Source organism: Ambystoma mexicanum, chromosome 8, assembly GCF_040938575.1.
Source record: "Ambystoma mexicanum isolate Mex_15411 chromosome 8, UKY_AmexF1_1, whole genome shotgun sequence".
Taxonomy (NCBI): domain Eukaryota; kingdom Metazoa; phylum Chordata; class Amphibia; order Caudata; family Ambystomatidae; genus Ambystoma; species Ambystoma mexicanum.
The window spans coordinates 489,529,833-489,550,038 of record NC_090929.1 but is presented as its reverse complement, the minus strand read 5'-3'; the positions used below and the strand labels follow the sequence as shown (position 1 = coordinate 489,550,038).

The window sequence follows — 20,206 nt, the reverse complement described above, 5'->3', positions numbered from 1 at the left end:
TTAATTAGCACCATGCAGAATAGACACCCAGGTGCCTTGTGCCCCAAGATTCACCCTGCCTCCCTTCCATCAATCAGTACTTTAGGGCTATGTGTCAATTTGTTGGCTGAGGATGGCCTCGAAACTAACTTCTTATCAAGAAAAGTTATGGCATCCTCGGGTTCTGGGTGACATCAGACGTTGGTACCTCTTTGCCCTTGGCTGGTCACGTGTCTGTTCACCGTTAATCTACTTCATTTTCCTTCTTTTCGTGCATTTGATTCTTTCTTAGCCTCGCCACCTGCCTGGGGCCTCCTTATCTCGACCTTCACTGGCTGGCAGCTATGCTCTGAAGTTTCGATTCTTCGAGGTTGCCGCTCTCCTCCCTTCTTGGAATTGACCTTGAATTTCCCGGCATGAGCTACTTCTTACTGAGTTTCAATTCTGCTCTTCCCTTCTGGCTTTAGCTGGATTATGAATCTCGGCCTGTTTTACCACTTTGCAGCCTGGGCTTAATTCTGCTTTTACAAAATGGAGTCGCACTTGTATAATGTGCTTCATTGAGGTAGGTATATAATTGGCGCTTGCCGCTCTATTCTTCTACTAAGCATTGCAAGCAGTACCGTTTCCTTGGCTTCTTGCGTTCCAAGCCTATTTACAGGCATTTAATCAGTTACGTATTTTCATCTACCCTTCCTGGTTACGTTCTCTGTGCTGCAACGTTGTTTCTTCTTTTAAGTCTGTCGCACCATTATTCATAACTTTTCGTCTTGTGTGTCGTCCTTTAGCTGTTTCGTTCATCTGTGAGTCTGTCCAGGCCCGTGTGCCATCATCACTCGCCTTCCAATAAGGCTCTATGGGTCTCTTCGCGGACAGTGTGCAAGTAGTCTTCATTTCGTGTTAACTGCTGGTACGTTTGTCTCAGTGGGTACCGGGATACCCAAGGTTGTCTGGTTATAGGCACTTCAACAGGTATTGCTCTTCTGATGGGCACGGGGAAGAGTCCTAGAGCTGCTCTCTGTTGGCTCACTTGTTCCTCATACATCACATACATTGGCGAAAATGTTCCTGGTACCTCGAACTGGGGGGCTGGGGTGCATGCCATGTCTGGGACCTCCTCTACAGTTTGACCAGTCAAGCAGGATAGGAGAGCTGTGATGAAGGGTGAGAAGTGTGATGATGAGGTTGAGGATATTACCTTTCCTGTGAGTTGGTTCTGTAGCCGTTGGGGGTGAGGACATCTAGGATGTGAGTGGAAGTGGATGTCATCCATGTTTCAGTAATGAAGATGGCATCCAAGTCATGTGTGATGAGGAGGTCTGCGATGTCCGCTGCATGGTTGATTGCTCAGCGTACATTGGCGAGCATCAATTTCTGTGTAATGGTGGATGATGGGAGTGGTGATGGGGTGTATGGTACATGGGTGAGGTTGCTGCGATGCAGTATCTATGATGTTGCTTGTGAACGGTGTGGTTGCAGATGAGTGGTGATGGTAGGAATGAGCTGTTGGGAGAGAGGAGTGAAACACATATTTAAGGGAGCTTATCTGATAATAGGGGCAGAGGTACTGATCCTCCTGGTCCAAACTACAATTGTCCTTTTCTTCCTCTGCCCTTTACTTCTGATACCCGGGCAAGAGATGTCTTTGGCTTAAGTGAAGAGCAGAAAGGAAGCGGCAGGGCTAAGAAGGTGGGTGGAACTTAGGACACATGACCTAGATCCACTTGCACCTGCTCACCAACTGCTCAGTCTAGATGCCCAGATTGCCAGGAATATCTATTCTGGGGTTTGTGTTCCTCCCCAAATAGTAAAAATGTAGCAGGTGGGGTTAGAGACAGACATCTGTAGTCTGCAGTCCTGTGCAGGGCTTGAAGCCAGAGGCATTTATGGGATTCAGAATGGTGTAGTAGCAAATGTCAAAAAGAGACGTTCCAAGAGAGCAGAAAAGTTTCTGAGGGTCAGTTGTGCAGGAGATAGAATATGGCTGTCACCCCGCTCTGGGGCAGGTCGGACATGGGCTTTAACGGTCCCCAGAAGAGGCATGCCAATCTCCCGAGGAAAAATAAATGAAAAAAATATAACCGCCACTATTACGGCCGAGGAGCACAGGGACAGGAGCACAAAGCTCCGTTCCATCAGGTAAGTGGGGATGGAGGGAGGGGAAAGGGAAGGGGTAAGGATTGTTTTGGAAAGAGGGCTGGGGAGGCAACAGGGAGAGACTCACTGATGCCTCCCTACATGGACCTCCCCCCACCCCTAACAAATGGCACCACCTGGGCCTCGAGTGGCTGGAAGCAGCAGACAGAGAATGTGCATTCTTGCCTGCTGTTCCAGCCACCTGATTGGCCAAGCACCCTTCTTCGGTGAATAAGGCATAGCCCCCCCATCTGATACATTGCCCTATCCCTTGGCCTAGCAGCATCCAAAACCATGTGTCCTTTGGGGTTGTCATGTGAAAGTCCAGCCTTGGGTCAAACAGAGGAAACTTCTCCACACCCCCACTTGCAATAGCTAAAGTGAACAGAGTATTGCTTGGTCATCCCCCCTGTGAAAGGGTCAGTAAGATGATCCTGTCAAGAAGGGATGGAAACCCCTCTCATCCTCGTGTGGGAGGCCTACCAGGGTGGAAGCTAGAGTCTGTGCCCAGAGGGGGATGGTGGCAGTTGGGAAGTCCCCGGTCCCTTTTACTGCCAGTATGCTTGTGCAGGTATCACTGTCAATCACCCAATAACTGTCCTGCATGATGCTAGCAGTTTCATTCTATAGCTTGTAGAACACTACATGATCCAGCATGCACTAGGAACAGAGGACAAGAGAACCATCTAAGGGAGACTCCGAAAGTTGTAGGGCAGTTCACGTGCCCAAAACAGCAACAGAATGAAGCAAAATCGCTACTTCATGCAACAGAGGACAAAGCAGATTATCAGCGTGTACGCAGCAAGCTCCCAACCGCTTCATCAACACAGGAGGTTCACCTGCTATGAACCTGCAGAGCGGCTCCCCAGCCAAACCAAGGGGCTAACAAGCCTGGGAGGCCCTCACATGAACTGGGACATGAACTACCAGCGGGCTGCCATTGCCAAAACCAGGGGCACCCACACACGAGAAAGTAGTGGTGCTTAGATGCCCTTTGATGGCTTTTGCCAATTGTACTACCTCCTGGGGGCCGGAACGAAGAACAATAGGAGATTGGCATGGAGAACCAGTGGGATAGTATAGCCAATAGAGAAAAAGGAAGGGGGAATAGATAATAGGTGACCCATGAAGTTGTGCGTTGTTCGGTGAGGTCAGAGGAGTTGGAAGCAGGCCAGGAGACCAGGCAGAGGAAGGATGGTGCAGAGGAGCATGGCAGTGGATTATTTAGGCAGTGCATAAGGTATTGGTTGGTGGGAGGAAGTGGCAATTGGAGTTGAATGATCGTCTTATGAGTGGAGTAGCAGAGGAGTAGGAAATTAGTGATAAGGTGACCAGGAGAGTGAAAGGGGGAGTGATTGAGAAAGAGGGTCGGTGGAGTAGTAGCAGTAGGGGGTGAAATGAGTAGAGGGTGAGGAGATGGCAGAGTACTAGAGGTGTGCCAAGGGAGAGTAAAGGCGTGGAGAAGGGAGAGTATTAGAGGCATCAAGAGTGGAAAGTAGAGGTGTGGAGAGGGAAAAGTAGAGGTATGGAGAATAGTGTTGAGCAGAGGGGGCGGTAGAAGTGGTGTGGAGGAGAGAGTAAGATTGGAGTGTGGCGGTAGGGAGAAGAACGTCAGTGGGATAAAGGAAGACCCAGTAGAGAGAGTGAGGAGAGACGTTAAGTGGAGTAGGAGGGAGAAGAGTAGCAAAGAGTATCAGAGAGATATAGGGAGAGGATCCAAGCATGGAATTATAAGCTAGAGTGGGACTGGAGTGTCTGGAAGGCACAAACATTGAGTTGCAGCACACTGGCGAGTCTTCGAGTAGGGACTCCTAGATTGTTCCCTGAGGGAGTTTAGATAGATAAGGTGTACACCTTTGAACATCACACATTGAGCTAGACAGCATTTAGATAGAAGGTGGTTAGCTATCTCGTGACTAGCCGGGGGTTTAGGGACACCTGGGTTAGGGAGGGAATGCCCATCCCTAGGTTACATACAGAGGGACAGCCCTTTGATTTTATTTTGATTTGTAAAAAATAAAGGTTCTCTTTGAACTGTCTCTGGGAGTTTGTGCATTTTTGAGGCCATCTAGGACAACCCATACGGAACTGAGCAATGTGTCTCCATGTACAAGCAGTCTCAGGGATTGTCAGCTTTTCCTAACCTAACTAAAACCATAGTGCGATGCAATATCACAGAGACGGTACATCACACACCTGGGAGCCACATAGTCCCCAGTGCAGCATGCCGCACTCTTGGACAGTTTGATCTTTGCATTGTCGCAACCTTCTGTAGTGGCGCTCGGTAAATGCGCCACCCACACCGACAAAGTGTCAGTCCGGAAGGCTGCCGCAGCGGCCAAATTAGCATCATATCTCACCGTGCCCATGCCCGCAATATGTGATTATTACACCCAGCACTGAGCAGCAGGCCGTCCCATAGAACACCTTGTCCACAGCACAAGTCATTGAATTACAAAGTAGGACCTCCGAGAAATAAAAGGAATTGTGGGTAAAGCGAGGATGCAAGCAATCCCCAACTGGACTATTATGGAGACAGAAATGCTGTGGTAAAGCAGTAATGCCACACAAACTACTCACAATTGCGTTTGACCAGCTGCACCACCCTCAAACAGTTCCAAACACCACATTGCTGCGGACATCCAGGAGGATTGGTTTGTTCCAAACCTCCAGGAACATTTAGCAAGTATGGTTATTCAATGCACCACATGTCAAAGTAAACACTTTTGTTGTTTCCAGATTGTGGGCTTGGTGGAATTTAAACTTTGCATCCTGGGCACAAGAATGTCTTGCTGGAGAACAATGCTTCCATAACTTTGCTTCTGAAGTTCTGGGCTTTTGGGAAGTTACGATTGCATCAGCAAGTTTAAGAGATCACAAAGGGCCCCATAAATTCTACAAAATAACTTCTTTGATGTATTGTGTAAAGCAGAAACTATGTTCGCACATGCTACCATCGTTAAGTGAAACGAAATGATTTCTCTTAAATAGAAAGGTGTCTTCCTATACAGTATCTTAGGGACTTCTCAGAGATCACTAGATAGAGTAGGTGGTGCCTTAGTATTGCCCTGCAAGGTCTCAAAAGGGGGTTGGGCAGGTTCAAGATTAGGGCTAGCCTGTCCAGACTGCTGCATTAGGAGGAATCTAGGTCCCTACGATTTGCCTGAAGTGAGGTACTCTGTCTCCTGTATTGAGGGAAAGACCAAGGTGGGGCCACCTGTGGAACCACCCGCCCACAGCACCCTCAAGCCCAACATCCACTGGGTCTGGGGAGGTAAGGCACCCAGTCCGCTGAGTCACCACTTTGGTGGTCCCCAGAATGAGGCTTTCATCACCCCCCCCTGTTCCAGGGCAAGTTTAAACTAGGGTACTGCAAAAACACAGGTATTACGCAAAGATTAACATTATGGAAGTAGGATCATCTTCTCCCATCTCTACAACTTCACACTCCATAACCTTCTACCATTGACCATGCTGAGGTGCAATTCTTGATCAATAAGTGGATAGGAAAACTGTTTTGTGATCTAGTTCCTAAAAGTGGCACAGAAAAACATCACAGCTTCAGGTTTGTAGTTGCCAGAAATCAGGATGTCCATATATCTGTGGGAGGAGACCAAGGAACATGAAGAGAAAAAGGACACGGTAGGAGGAACTGGCTGACAGCACAAAGGGGCGTTTTTCCTCAATATGACAAGTTCCTGCCTTCCAGAACATTAATGCACAGCTTAATATCCCACTAGCAGAGATTACACCATCCTCCAGAAGTGGATATTGGCAAAACAAGGGGAGATAATCAGCAAGTATTGAGCATTCAAGTTTACATTTTCTGACTTAAGGTATCACTTACAGAATCTCAACCAATAAATGTCTCACAATAGCTCAGTCCCCCTCACTGAGGTCTGATCACCTAAGCTTCAAGAAAAATAGGCAACCTCAAGTCTAGAATCACAGCGATGCCTATTTGCCTACTTCCTCACCTGCCAGGCAACTCCGAGTTTAGAGATCTCACGGCCAGACATGCCCTCTGTCACTTTTGCCAATTCCGAACACTTTTTCCCATAGTCAAATTGGGCAAGTTTCAGACGTCTGTAAAACAACAAAAACACAATATTAAAAAGGTGCAGCTTTCTGCCTTTACAAAGCAATGGATATTCTTAACTCAAACCTAAAAAACATTAAACAAACACTGGCAATTAGGAGACTAAATGTTCAGAGGCAGAGTTCATGTGACCTCAAATACTCAGATACAGAGCCACAATGGATGCAAATGTGCGCAATGTGTGCCCTAAGGCAACGTGAGCTAGACAGTTGCTGTCAGTTACAGCTAGCTTCTATTTGTCAGGGGTCTCCATAAGAGACATGCTGCAATGATTTAATTGACCAATATGAGAAAATACAGTCTCCGGTGACAGGGTCAGAGACCTGACTGTTTCAAGAAGGGATGTGGGACAGCCCACCCTCTCAGCCTGGGGTGTGGATTCTACCACAGGGATTCCCAGTGACGGAGGCGGGCGTGGAAACTGGGAGTGCCCCGGTCTCTGTCCCTTCTTTTTATGTCTGTATGTTTGAAATAAGAACCACTGTTGATCACCCCACACCCACACTGCCCAATTCTGGACCATTTCTTTCAGTTTATTCTATAGGACATCAAGCAATAGCAGCTGCCTTCACATGAACTGGGAAATTGAATGCATTGGGATACCATTGACTGAAACCAACAGAACCACAATTGAAAAATGGGTTGGTCGTAAGACCCCTTTTGTAGGTTTTCTTGCCTGTAGCACCTCCCCTCGGAAAAGGACAGGCAACAGTTGACCTGGGGAACTAGCTGAGAGAGAGAGAGACAATGGCAGGGGAAGAGGGAGGATAAAAGGGGGAACAGGAAGGTGTGGATTTTTTTGAATGACGCCATAGGAGGAGAAGGAGGACCAAGAAATCAGTCGGAGGAATGACGGAGCAGAGGTGTGTGGATGAGAACTACTGAAGGAGTGTGCAAGGTAAGGTATTGGTTGGTGGGGGAAAGTGGCACTTTGGTATTGGTAGGTGTGCAAGGTGCGGGAGTCTAATGGAGAGAGAGTAGGAAGTGAATGAACGAGAAGCCAACTGGGGGAGTGAATAAAAGGGGACTGTGGGAGAAGGGGTGTGTGGAGTGAGTAGTAGCTTGAATAGCAGTAGAGGGGAGAGTAGTAGCAGTGGGGAGGAAGCGGTGTGGAGAGGGGAATAGTAGAAGTGGTGTGTGAAGGAGGAGGCGTATTAGAGATTAACATCGGGGGGGTTTCCGGTCAAATGTTCGAATGCATTTGATGGGATGACAAAATGCTCGAGTCAATTTGACCGAAAACTAAAAGGTTGAATTTTTTTTTTTGTTAAGTATATTTTTTGTGTGCTCTTGTATAGGTAAAAAAAAGCTGTTTTAACCCCAAAAAAGGGGGTGGGGGTTGGGGCCCCAAAAAAAAAAAACGACCTTTTTTTCCGTCGATTTGACTCGAGCATATTGTCATTTGATCAAATGCATTTGATTATTTAACCTATAACTCATCGGGGGCGTAGGTAGGAAAGGAACATCGGCAGCATAGAAGATGAAGTGTGAGGTAGGGAGAGGAGAGAGTTGAGAGCGACAGACATACGGAGGGAAATACCAGGGCATGGCAGGAAAGGACCAAGTGGGGCCTAGGTGCCTGGAAGGCACAAATCTTGACCTTATACTGTATTGGGGAACTTAGGCCAGGGACAACATAGATTGCTGCCACAGGGAGTTAAGATATAGAAGGTGTTTGCCTTTATGCCATCACAACCAGTTTCTTAGATAGTAGGGTTACCGCTATTTAGTGATATCCTGGGATTAGGGGATGCTTAACCCCATGCCAGCAAATGGCCTGCACTAAGAAAGAAAGAAACAGAGAAAAAGGAGAGAGAAAGAACACAAGAAAGAAAATATAGGGGGAGAGAGATGAGGGAGGAGAGAGCGAAGGGGGGGAGGGAGCGAAAAGGGGGGGAGGGAGCGAAAAGGTGGGGAGGGAGCGAAAAGGGGGGGGAGGGAGCGAAAAGGGGGGGGAGGGAGCGAAAAGGGGAGAGCAAAAAGGGGGAGAGAGAGAAAGGGGGAGGGAGAGAGAGAAAGGGGGAGGGAGAGAGAGAAAGGGGGAGGGAGAGAGAGAAAGGGGGAGGGAGAGAGAGAAAGGGGGAGGGAGAGAGAGAAAGGGGGAGGGAGAGAGAAAGGGGGAGGGAGAGAGAGAAAGGGGGAGGGAGAGAGAGAAAGGGGGAGGGAGAGAGAGAAAGGGGGAGGGAGAGAGAGAAAGGGGGAGGGAGAGAGAGAAAGGGGGAGGGAGAGAGAAAGGGGGAGGGAGAGAGAGAAAGGGGGAGGGAGAGAGAGAAAGGGGGAGGGAGAGAGAAAGGGGGAGGGAGAGGGAGAGAGAGAAAGGGGGAGGGAGAGGGAGAGAGAGAAAGGGGGAGGGAGAGGGAGAGAGAGAAAGGGGGAGGGAGAGGGGGGAGAGAGAAAAGGGGAGGGAGAGGGGGGAGAGAGAAAGGGGGAGAGAGAAGGGGGGAGAGAGAAGGGGGGAGAGGAGGAGGGAGAGAGAAGAGGGAGAGAGAGAAGGGGGAGAGAGAGAAGAGGGAGAGAGAGAAGGGGGAGAGAGAGAAGAGGGAGAGAGAGAAGAGGGAGAGAGAAGGGGAGAGAGAGAAGGGGAGAGAGAGAAGGGGAGAGAGAGAAGGGGAGAGAGAAGGGGAGAGAGAAGGGGAGAGAGAAGGGGAAGAGAGAGAGAAGGGGGAAGAGAGAGAGAAGGGGGAAGAGAGAGAGAAGGGGGAAGAGAGAGAAGGGGGAAGAGAGAGAAGGGGGAAGAGAGAGAAGGGGGAAGAGAGAGAAGGGGGAAGAGAGAGAAGGGGGAAGAGAGCAAAGGGGGGAAGAGAGCGAAGGGGGGAAGAGAGCGAAGGGGGGAAGAGAGCGAAGGGGGGAAGAGAGCGAAGGGGGGAAGAGAGCGAAGGGGGGAAGAGAGCGAAGGGGGGAAGAGAGCGAAGGGGGGAAGAGAGCGAAGGGGGGAAGAGAGCGAAGGGGGGAAGAGAGCGAAGGGGGGAAGAGAGCGAAGGGGGGAAGAGAGCGAAGGGGGGAAGAGAGAGAAGGGGGGAAAGAAAGAGAAGGGGGAGAGAAAGAGAAGGGGGAGAGAAAGAGAAGGGGGAGAGAAAGAGAAGGGGGAGAGAAAGAGAAGGGGGAGAGAAAGAAGGGGGAGAGAAAGAGCAGGGGGAGAGAAAGAGCAGGGGGAGAGAAAGAGCAGGGGGAGAGAAAGAGCAGGGGGAGAGAAAGAGCAGGGGCAGGGGGAGAGAAGATGCCTGGTTTGTTGGTGAAACCCTGAGCCAAGTAAGTACCCTCTACTCGCTCACACACTCAACAGAACTAGAGAGATTGGCCCTAAAGGTTAAGAGCAGAACAAACTACTTATCTCTCAGTAATATTCTTTCGGATGTGTATTCCTCAGACAGAGTCATAATTTCTAATAAAACATCTCAAGCGCAGCTGATCTTCGGAAACAGTTGTTACCAAGGGGTGCAGTACTTCTCTGCTCAATGCATCTACACGCCCTGTGATGGACAGGACGTCTGTGCTGGCATTATATTGAGGTGCTGCGCCCGATGACCTAGGTTCCACCTGCACAACTTCCGCCACCCCTCCATCACTCTGTTCGTGATGGGTTCCAGAAGTGAAGAGTGTTTAGTAGATATCTACCAAGAGGAAAAGGTTGGGAGGGCAATGAGGAATCCGTGGGAGGAACTTCCCTCAGAAACAACATTACCAAGAAGTACTTTGATCTTCTAATGGATTATTTCCTCCTATGGCTTCCTCATTCATGATAAACTCCCATAGCAGTACAGGGATCTGGAGGCAGGAAGAGAGCAAGATGACACCACCTCAACCAGAAAGCTCTGGAGGAATGCTCTGCCAAAATGTGCATCCCGCCTCGAAAGGGAATCCAAACAGTAATGTTAGGAAAACGAAGCCTGCATCGCTACTTGGCAAATGTACAAGACAGGGACCACCCTCTGTAGGGCAGAGGTGGTAGGCAATCCTCTGATAGAGCCCCAAGAGCCTCAGGCACATCATGTCCAGCCAGATCATAGCATTCCTAAATGCAGACAATGAACCACCTTATCAGGGTCTTTGGTCACAGCACTGCCAGCACAGGCACTGGCATAAACAACAAAAAGCTTGTTATCTTTTCCAACGGTCCTCGTGCAAGAGCTTGGGTCCACACCAGCTCCAGCCAATGTAATTGCTCCTCTGTCTTCCAAGGATAAGGTGTAGGGGAAAACCACTGGAAGGAATCTTTTGAGATGGAAGTCCAAGTCCACTTCTAGGAGGAAAGAATGTCTCCCCCTCAACGATACCATCTCTTTGGAGAAAATCCAAATAGGGAGGTTGAAGATGTAATCCCTTGTGCTCACTCACCTATCTTCTGGAAGTGAATGCAAGCAAGAAAATCACCTTACAGGGGAGCAATATAAGAGCACATGATTGCAAGGGCTCAAACGGAGCAATTACAAGATATGGAATGTCAACACTAAAATCATATTCCATGCCGGAACCAAAACCTAGCATATTGGAAACTGATGCAATCTTTGCAAAGGTTGCATACAGTGGGAATTACGAAGAACGAGCCTTGCAAAGGGGTATTTTGTAAACTGACATAGCAACCTGGTACCCCTTCGCAGTGGCAATCCGCAGACCTGTCTGGGCGATATAGCAAAAAAATAAAATAAATCAAAAACAAAAGGATATGGGACAAACGAAAAGTTCCAGATCTCTCCTGGCTCCAAGCCTTGTATTTAAACCATCTGCAGGCATATCATATTTAAACCATCTGCAGGCTTAATATCGAATTAGTGGTGGGCCTCAGAAGCACACCCAGGAGATTGTTCAAAGTCCCACTCTTTGTAGCTAAGCACCTCGGCATGAAGCTCAGACTTTTGAGGTTCAGATGGAGGACCCGCCCCCAACTGGGGGAGTAGATCCACTCCCTTTAGTAGGGCGCCAGGGAGGGCAAATGGACGTGGCCAGCAACTCTGGGTATCACATTCTCCGAGCCCAGTTCAGAGCGATCAGAATCCACGTGGTTGCGAACAGGCACAGTCTGAGAACCAGTGGAATGTCAGGGATTGGCAGGGATGTACCGTGGAGGTCGAATGTCCAGTCAACTCTCGGTGCATCCCCCAGAGCTCCCTGCCAAGAGAACTCCGCAGAGCAGAACATGCACTTCCTGTTCATTCTGGAAGTGAAGAGGTCCACCAGGGGATTCCCCCAGTGGGTGAAGAGTTCTTGAATTTCCTGGCAGAGCTCCTACTCATGGGAGGCCGGAGTCGGTCTACTCAAGAACTCTGCTATGACATGCTATGTTCCGGAAAGATGTGCCAGTGTCAAAGACACTTGGTTCTCTAGATCCCAGAACCACAGTCGCATTGCTTCTCCGCACAGAGGCAAGGCACCCACAACACCTTGTTTGTTGCAGCAGTGGATGGCTATTGGGCTGCTTGTCAGGACCAGTACAGACTTGCCTTTTACAGAGGCAAGAAAGGCAACCACGGCCAACCTATCGCCATAAATTCCTGCAAGTTGATGTGCTCCTGAGACTCTACGGGACACCACAGTACACTCACCATCAGATCCAACAGGTGATCACCCCAACCTTTCAAGGAAGCATCAGTGGCCATCCTTGGCGAAGGCCAGGTTTACCAATGGCAACGCCCCCTTCAACAGGTTGTCTCGCACAGACAACCACGTGAAGTCTCGAGGAACTCTGCTCAAGACTTGCAAAAGATGTAACATGTTCCCCTGAAATGGAGACCACACTGCTCAGTCGGGCCTCTGGAACCACCAGAATGCAGGAGGCCACGAGACCCAACAGACGCAGTAAGTCTGAGGTGGGAACTTGCCCCTGGGATTGAAGAACTTGCACCCTCCAGAAGAGGTTTGCCACTCGATCCTCCAATGGAAATGCTCTAGCTAGGTAAGTGTCCAAGACAGCACTGTTAAATTGGAGGCACTGAGATGGTGAAACGAGCATTTTTGAAGTTTAGAGAGAAACCTAAGCTGTACAACAGGCTGCATGAATGGAACAAGTGTGCAGACGACTGGTCTGGAGAGCGAGTTCCGAGGACCCAGTCATCCAGGCAGGGAAAGACATTAATGCCCGCTCTCCTGGAGGCGAGCTACAACAACTGCTAGCAGTTTGGTGATGACCCTGGGTGCTGGGCAGGACTTTGAACTGGCAGTGGCAATGTCCCAGACTGAATCCGAGATACGACCTGTAATTGATGTTAATAGGCACATGGAAGTAGGCATCATGAAGAGCCAGTGATAACACAGAATCCGGCCAACTGAGGGCTTGAACAATCTGGGTCAGAGTTAACATCTTGAAATTGCGTAGATAAAAATTCAGCAGCCTAAGAATTTAGGAAGGAAAGCAAGTCCAATCCTCCTTCGGAACAAGACAAACTAAATACTAGCTTCTGCATGGTTCCCAGAGAGGTACCAGTTTGATTGCGTCCTCCACCAGAAGCTGAAGAAATCCTCCAAAAGCAGAGGGTATGGATGTCAAGAGGGCTAGACAAGGGATGGTCTCTAGGGCATTAAGTGAAAGAACAATATCCCTACTGAACGACCTGCAAGGACCAAGAGTCAAACGTCACGTGACACCATTCTGAGCCGAAACCGGGAAACTCTCCCAGCCACTAAGAACTGATGGAAGAAGATTCCTTCACAGGGGCTCTGCACCTGGCGAGGTAGAGGGCACTGCAGAGGTGAGGATTCCACCCCTGAAAGTTCCTCTGCCCCAACCTCAGCAGAAACTGTGTGGTTGTTTGCCATAGGGTGCTTGACCTCTTCCATGGTAGTCATCAGATGTGAAGGGACAACATCTTCTACCCTTACTAGGGGAGCGAAAGGTGTACTGCCAAACCCAGGGACTTTGCAGTTGCCTTAGAGGACTGCAACCTCTGTAAGAAGTCATTAGCATTGACCCCACAGAGGTTATGCATGCTAAAAGGCACATCTAGAAGCTTTGCCTGCACATTCTGTGCTAACTTCGAGGTCTTCATCCAGGAATGCCTCCTCACCACTGTGCCCGTATCCATTACATGCCAAACCCAGTTTGCTATGCCCATCCATGACTGCAGAATCTGACGAGACCCCTCTCTGCCAACTTGAACGTGGGCCCCAAAGCCCTCTCTCACCTTTCCACCAGGGGAATGTTCGGCTACCCCAGACACTCCAACCAAAGGCCAAAAGAAAATCTGTTCTAGGCACAGAAGGCATTTATCGTTCTAAGGGCAAGACTGTCCAGGGCGAAACCATTCTCCTATGCATCCAAACTCTTGCTTTCTCTGTCCCAAGGGAGATAAGGCAATATGGATATTTTCAGGCTGGTAGTTAAAGCCTGAACCACAGAGCTCTCAGGGGAGCTGTTGGTGGATAGAAAGGACAGGTCTGAAGGGGACGGGCGGTGGTTCTTGGACAAGTCTCAACTGCAGAGATGGATCAGGTTTTTTCCGGGCTTCCAGTAATGGAGCGTCAACTGCCAGGTTGAAGGCCAGTAAAGTCTCCTTTCAAGGACCTTTGTCCAGGATGTCTGCAAGTACAAATTGAACATTTGGCTTGAAAGGGGGCGACAAACCTAGCGTCTCCACCAATGTGTTTCATCAGATGTTGGAATGAGGGCTTTAGCTTCCCCGGAGTCGAAGCCTGTAGAATATACAATTCCAGGGATGAATCCAGACCACTGTCTTCCCGCCTCCAACAGTATTGTCACTCTGACGCCTCCTGGAAGTCCCTCACCTCTCGAGGGTATAGCGGTTCCATCCCAAAAGTGATAGGGTCACTCTTCATTAATGATTTCCCACATCTTCACATGAATTCCCCCCCCCATCTGAAGAGGGGGCATGCTTCAGAGCAGTGGCGCGGATCACATGACGCCCGAAGGCAGTGTGTGCCTGCGCATGAGGCGGGTCCTTGCTCGTAAGGGCTGGGCCCTCAAGTATACGGTCATGGACCATCACAGGGTCCCTATGTATTGCCCATGCACAATGGGCCCCCGAAGACACTGCCAGGGCCTTGTTGAAGATGTCCATCACCTTCAGCCAGAAAGCCTCCCATTCCTCAGGGTGGGATAAACTAACTGCGGAGCCGCTTCCTGGGAGTGGTGGTGACTTCTTCGCAGAGGGAGAAGTGTTGTGCAGAGAGTTACTGTTCGGAGAATGCCAATTTTTGTACTGCTGCATTTTCTTTTTGGCCAGGCACTGTTCTTCTGACTCCACTACAGGCCCTGCAAACTCGCCTCCCCTTCCCCAACAGCCTACGGATGCATCGACTGACAAGACCCACCGACCTGGCGGTCATGTGGAGCTATGTGGCCAATAAGTGTGAACGGAACTGGATTATTCCAATTATTGACACAGCCAATGAAATGACAGAAAATATTAATAGATCTCAAAACCCTTGAAGAGAATAAGAAAGCCATCCCCTTGGACCTATACAAAAAACAAGTTGATGCACTACTCCTGGAAATGAATACCTTTAAAAGAAGACACATTTCGGGACAGGGTCAGAAGAATGAACAAGGATCTTCCTAATTTCACACATGAAAAGGCTTTCCAATACACTCAGGAAAATTATAAACACGATGATCCGCAAAATGAGACGCCTAACAATTATAACAAGGCTAAAAAAAGAGTGACATTTTGAACAACGTCTTTCAGTTCAGCAACTATGGAGATACAGGAGCAAATCGAGGTGGATACAATCGTGGACAACAAGGAAAAATTAATCATTACTGCAGTAGAAACAACAGTAATCGGGGTAACCGCAGTAAAAGAGGAAATGGAGCCCAATAGCCTTTTTTTTTAACAGGGCCCAGAGGCTTGGTATCTAGAGCCACGCATAACGCGCAGCATACAAGCCTTATGGTAAACCTTTCCAAATATACACCAACTCCAGATGAAAACCGAATTCTAGAGAAAGGAATTGGTTTGGTACCCTCGAATCAACACAACCAGTTCCTGTTTCGACAGTTTTTCAAAATTCATGAGAAAGATACATTTGCAACTATTCTTCCAAGACAGAGAATCGGAAGACAAAGAAAGGTTTACATAAAAAAAAAATAAACAAAAAAAAAAAAGAAAATCACTGTTCTGTGTACCTCTGCAAGCTAGAGCTGCAGAAGCACAATTTTTTTAAAACAAGGTGCATCGGGATGTAGCCAAACTGGAGAAATCACTAGGAGGTAAATCTTTCTTCCAAAATACTAGCAATCGTGAAAAAGTTGCGATGAACAATCTACCAATAGAACCATCATAATCCGCAAAGCGGACAAAGGCAGTGCGATTAAAGTGAGGGAAGCATACATGAGAAAATGCAATAGACAACTGCTAGAACTGCTATGAACCCACCAACCCCCCCCTGAGTAGTGACCACACCACTAAACTACAGGAACTTATTCTATCCAAAGTAACAAAAGATAAACAGAGGAGGTTGGGTTTCACTTTAAAGAGGGAGACTTTGTGTGTAGATAAACCACAAATTCCACAATTTTACACTCTAACCAAAATGCACAAGTTCATGGTAGACCCACCGGGCAGACCAATCATCTCTGGAGTCAATTCAGTTTTGGAACCCTTGTGACGATTTGGAGACTTCTTTCTCCAACCCCAGGTGCGCACAATGGATTCTTACGTACAGGACACTATGCTAATTATTAAGGAAGTTGAAGGGCTTACTTTTGACGCAGACACCGAGATTCTAGTAGGACTGGATGTAGTAGCCCTATATACCAGTATCCCACAAAGAGCTACTTTAGAAATGCTTGAAGAGAGAGTACTTCGAGAATATACAGCATCAACTACTCCACTGTCAGTTCTTTGGTGTGCTGAAATGTCCCTGACAGAGCTATTTTCATTTTAATGGGAAGTTCTTTAAACAAATACAAGGAACTGCAATGGGAGCCACATTGGCATTCAGTGTTGCAAACCTATACATGGAGGCGTTTGAATTAAATAGAATTCGTACAAATCGGAACCCTTTCCTGAACATACGGGCCTGGAGAAGGTACATTGACGATATTTTCATCATTTGGAAGGGTGATGCCACTAAATTAGAACAATTCTGCCAGTGGATCAATATACAAGACCAATTTCTCAGATTTACCAATGCCAGCAGCACAATTGAAAACACTGTCAGACATTACCACAAATCCACTGATGAGAACTCCCCTTTCCATTACAACAGTTTCCATCCGCGACACGATAGAGACAATCTCCCCCTAGGGCAGTTTCTATGCCTCAAACGCAACAGTACAAATAAAGCGGACTTCCTGAAAGAAGCTGATAAAATGAATGAACAGCTATACCACAGAGGCTACCAAGAATATTCAGAACGACAAAATGAGAAAAGTTACAAACTTGTTTTTGTTAATACCTACAGCCATCTCCCGAATCCTATCAAGAAAATCCTAATAAAAAATTGGAACATCCTTGAACAAGGCACAAAATGACTACCAAGACCGATTTTGGCATTCAAAATGAGCAAAAATCTGAAAGAACAAGTCGCGAGAAACAACATCAGCTCCCTCCCCACAAGACAAATTACACTCCCTGAGCAGCGGGGCATATCCAAATTGACGGGCCATTATCCCTGCGGTACCTGTGCTTGCTGCCCGTCCACTACCAAAATAAACCAAGTTCACATAGGTTTAGAGACCCCCTCAAGGCAAGCTAAACTGACCAACTGCAATTCAACTATGCTAGTCTACGGTGTTTGGTGCCCTTACAATAAGCAACACATCGGGAAAACCGAAAGGCTGAAAGGAAGATTAAAACACGAATAAGCGAACACAAAAGTTGCCTCGGGTATCGGACGGTCAATGCCCCGCTAGTTGGACACTGGATAGATCTAATACATCAATCGGATGATTTGAGATGGACACTGCTCTTAAAACTCAAACCTAGTTCGGACATTAACCGTGACAAAAGAACACTGCTAAAGAAAGAGCAACAACTCATTTATCTGGCCAATAATGTGGAAAACTGCCTTAATGAGAAATTGGACTGGCCTGTATAACTGATTGCCTTTTTGAGATGTCCTGGATCTAACGCCACAATAATGACTTAAATAACTCACCTAACATTGTATTTTAACCACAGGCTTTTTTTAATTTTGAGTGCTGCGGTTTCCCGCATTTCAAGCTGGCACAAAAGTAATTATTTTCTTATGGTAGCTGTGGCAATATTGCGCTTAATGACAGATCGTTCATTGTAACGTCACGTCAGCATGTTTTCCAGCCCGTTATTGGGACAGCCTGGTAAAAATAACAGGCTAAGAGTAGATGAAGAGGACTACTCCCATTCTAGACAGATGAGGATCATGTGAGATGACAAGCACCTGTAACCTGTTGGTTAAAAGGTAATCATCCAACTCCTCCCACGACTTCCATTCGACCGCCGTGAGGGAGAGAGGACGGTGAGCTAGGACTGTTCCTGTGTACGTAGCCAATGCCGTCATTTTCCGGACTACATTCAAGCCTCAGTAACACTTCGGGTAAGAGGAAGATGCTCAATTTTCACTCTTTTGAATTGAACTTATTACAATCCTTCGCGCACGCCTCACCGAATTTTCCCTTCTCAATGTTCATTTTAGAACCTAATAATACTGCGCTGAGTAAAAAGAAACGTGGCTCAGATTTCTTTCGGGCAAAACAATACGTTCAAGACACGGACTACCAGCGTGCCTTTAGCACGAGCGAAATGCAGATTTCACATTTGAGAATCACCCTGCATCAGCTATACAGGTGATCATGGTTACAACACTAAACGTACGGCTTGTACAATATACGGCTTTCCACTAACAGCAATTTATTTTCCCATCGTGCTTACAGAAGGACACTGACATGATATATCGTCACCACGGCAGACATGACCCAGTGAGATCGGTAACCTCGGATCACTTTTGACTATCCACTTTACAGTTTAACAACAACAGAAGTGCTTATACCGGGTGAGCTTGTTTCAACTTTCTTTTTCTCTGTTTTTTCTACGTGTATTATGTAACTGTAGAGGCCCGCCTTAACTCCTTACGCCGGAGAATAACCAAACAGAATTAAACAATTTCAGATGTTTGTTCAACACATCATAGTTTGATCAAATCAATGTATTTGTCTTTTAAGATGATTTCTTCTGTTATATATATGAATAAAAGTAATATTTTTTTACAACCAGACTGGTGGTAGGTTTAATTGGAAGAGACTACCAGTGATGCTCAACAATAGAGGTTATTATGCTCAAGAGGACATAGTATCCCACTCTGAAATTGACTGCTGCCTACAGTCCTTGTGCTAGTTTAAGTTTTGAAACCTACATTGAGGGTTTGTGCTTGTAGAGTAAGGTAATCTTTCCCTCACACCTCTTTAAGTGTTTGCTGTTCATGTTCCCATCACACACAGTAAAGAGTGATCCTGTGGGGGTCTGATACCAAAATGTGTCAATTGTCATCCATGTAGGGTTTGAAGCCAGAGGCTTAACAGGAGTGAACTTTTTTGGGAAAGCTCAGAGTAGCAGTGTTCCTTAAATGAATAGACTGTGCACATAAAAGAAAATGATATCATGGGGTGCGGCATCTCAATCTATGCTGGTCACAACTTCATGTCCAACGTGAGGCACGTAGAGGTGTAGGGCAGAGCCGGACCCGAGCCTCCCTACGCCACCTGGTGACAGAAGATTCCAAAGATCAGCTGTGCTGGAGATAGATTATCATACATGAGGAATCTTTGGGACTTAAGTATCAATTTTAAATGTCACGCTAATTTCTTTGAAAAAGGAGCCTTCAAAATATCTGCTGTTGTGATGGCAGAAGCATTAGATTGGGACCATCAAGTAAAGGACTTTGCTAGTGGCAGCTGGTCACAACATTTGCCTGGTTGCTGGACCAGGACTACCTGTTTTTTAAAACATTTTTACAAGAGACTGTGTGCAGCAGCGCCAAACTGCTGTTTACGAGCTACCACAGAGGGAAGTTGGGAGTGTGCAGTCCTGGAGATGCAGAAATATTACTTCTGGTTACACCTTGACTGTGAAAATAACTTTGGTGCCGTTTGCGTGTAGGTGTTTCATCCCTTGGCAAAGGATGAAAAGGATGTCCCCTAATAAAGGATGGTAACTGGACCGCCTGATGAGGAAACTTGGATGCCTTTAATTCCTCATGCAATTCATCCTTCCTGTATCTGAAAAGATTAGTTCCATCAAAGTGCATGTCCAGTAGCTTTGCTTGCACACCATGCAAAAGCCCTGATCCTGACAAAAGTCTCTAGAGGGCAGCCTCTGTGCCCATTGAGAGCGCCACACTTCATCAGCCCTGCCTAAAAGCCTCCTGAAAATTGCGCAGTGCCATCTATTAGGAGTTCAAATACAGGCATGTGAGATTTGCTGACCAGCATCCCTGTTCATTCAGGTGTAGGCAATGGGCTCCCCAGCGTGTCAGGGATACGTCTGTTGTAATGATTACATGTATTGTTAGGTTGTTAAAAGGTTGCCCCTTCAGCAGGCTTTGTTTTTTCCACCATTTGGGTGCCAAATGTAGTGTCTGCGAGACTACCACCAGATCGTCCCATTCGGCTTGCGACCATTGCTCTACCAGCCATTGCTGTACTTGCTGCAAATGGAGTCTTGCATGAGGAATGATGAGAATGCATGATGACACCATGCTGAGAAGATGCATTATTTTCCTGTTATCTGACACACTGCTCTATAACAATGGATTTGGGCCAGTAGGACCTAGACCTCTACCACGGGTTCTTCCATGTCTTAATTGTCTTTGTATCCCTGGTGTGGCGGGAAGTTGTGACCATTGATTGGTATACTAAGTGCTAGTACCAGTAGTGTAAATGGCCTTGTGATGTGAACCTGGGATATGATTGTTGGCTAAACGCAAGCCTATTTGCAGAGTTTGCCCTTCATTGATATGGTCTGCCTGTGATTTGGCCCAGAGTTTTAATTGTGTCGTGTTCCTTTTTTGCTTTATCCAGAGATCAATCTGCAACTTTGCCAAAGCGCCGGTTTTCTTCCACTG

The 20,206-nt window shown here is 47.4% G+C and overlaps 1 protein-coding gene across 1 annotated transcript in view; it reads right to left on the bottom strand.

Annotated features, from left to right (window-relative positions):
• The window catches only part of LOC138472127 (ATPase family AAA domain-containing protein 3-A), a 672,103-nt gene that overhangs the window by 88,728 nt on the left and 563,169 nt on the right, over nt 1-20,206 (bottom strand). Inside the window, exon 15 of the mRNA XM_069610129.1 lies at nt 6,093-6,201. Coding sequence (XP_069466230.1) covers nt 6,093-6,201 — 109 coding nt within the window. The remainder of the gene's footprint in view (nt 1-6,092; nt 6,202-20,206) is intronic.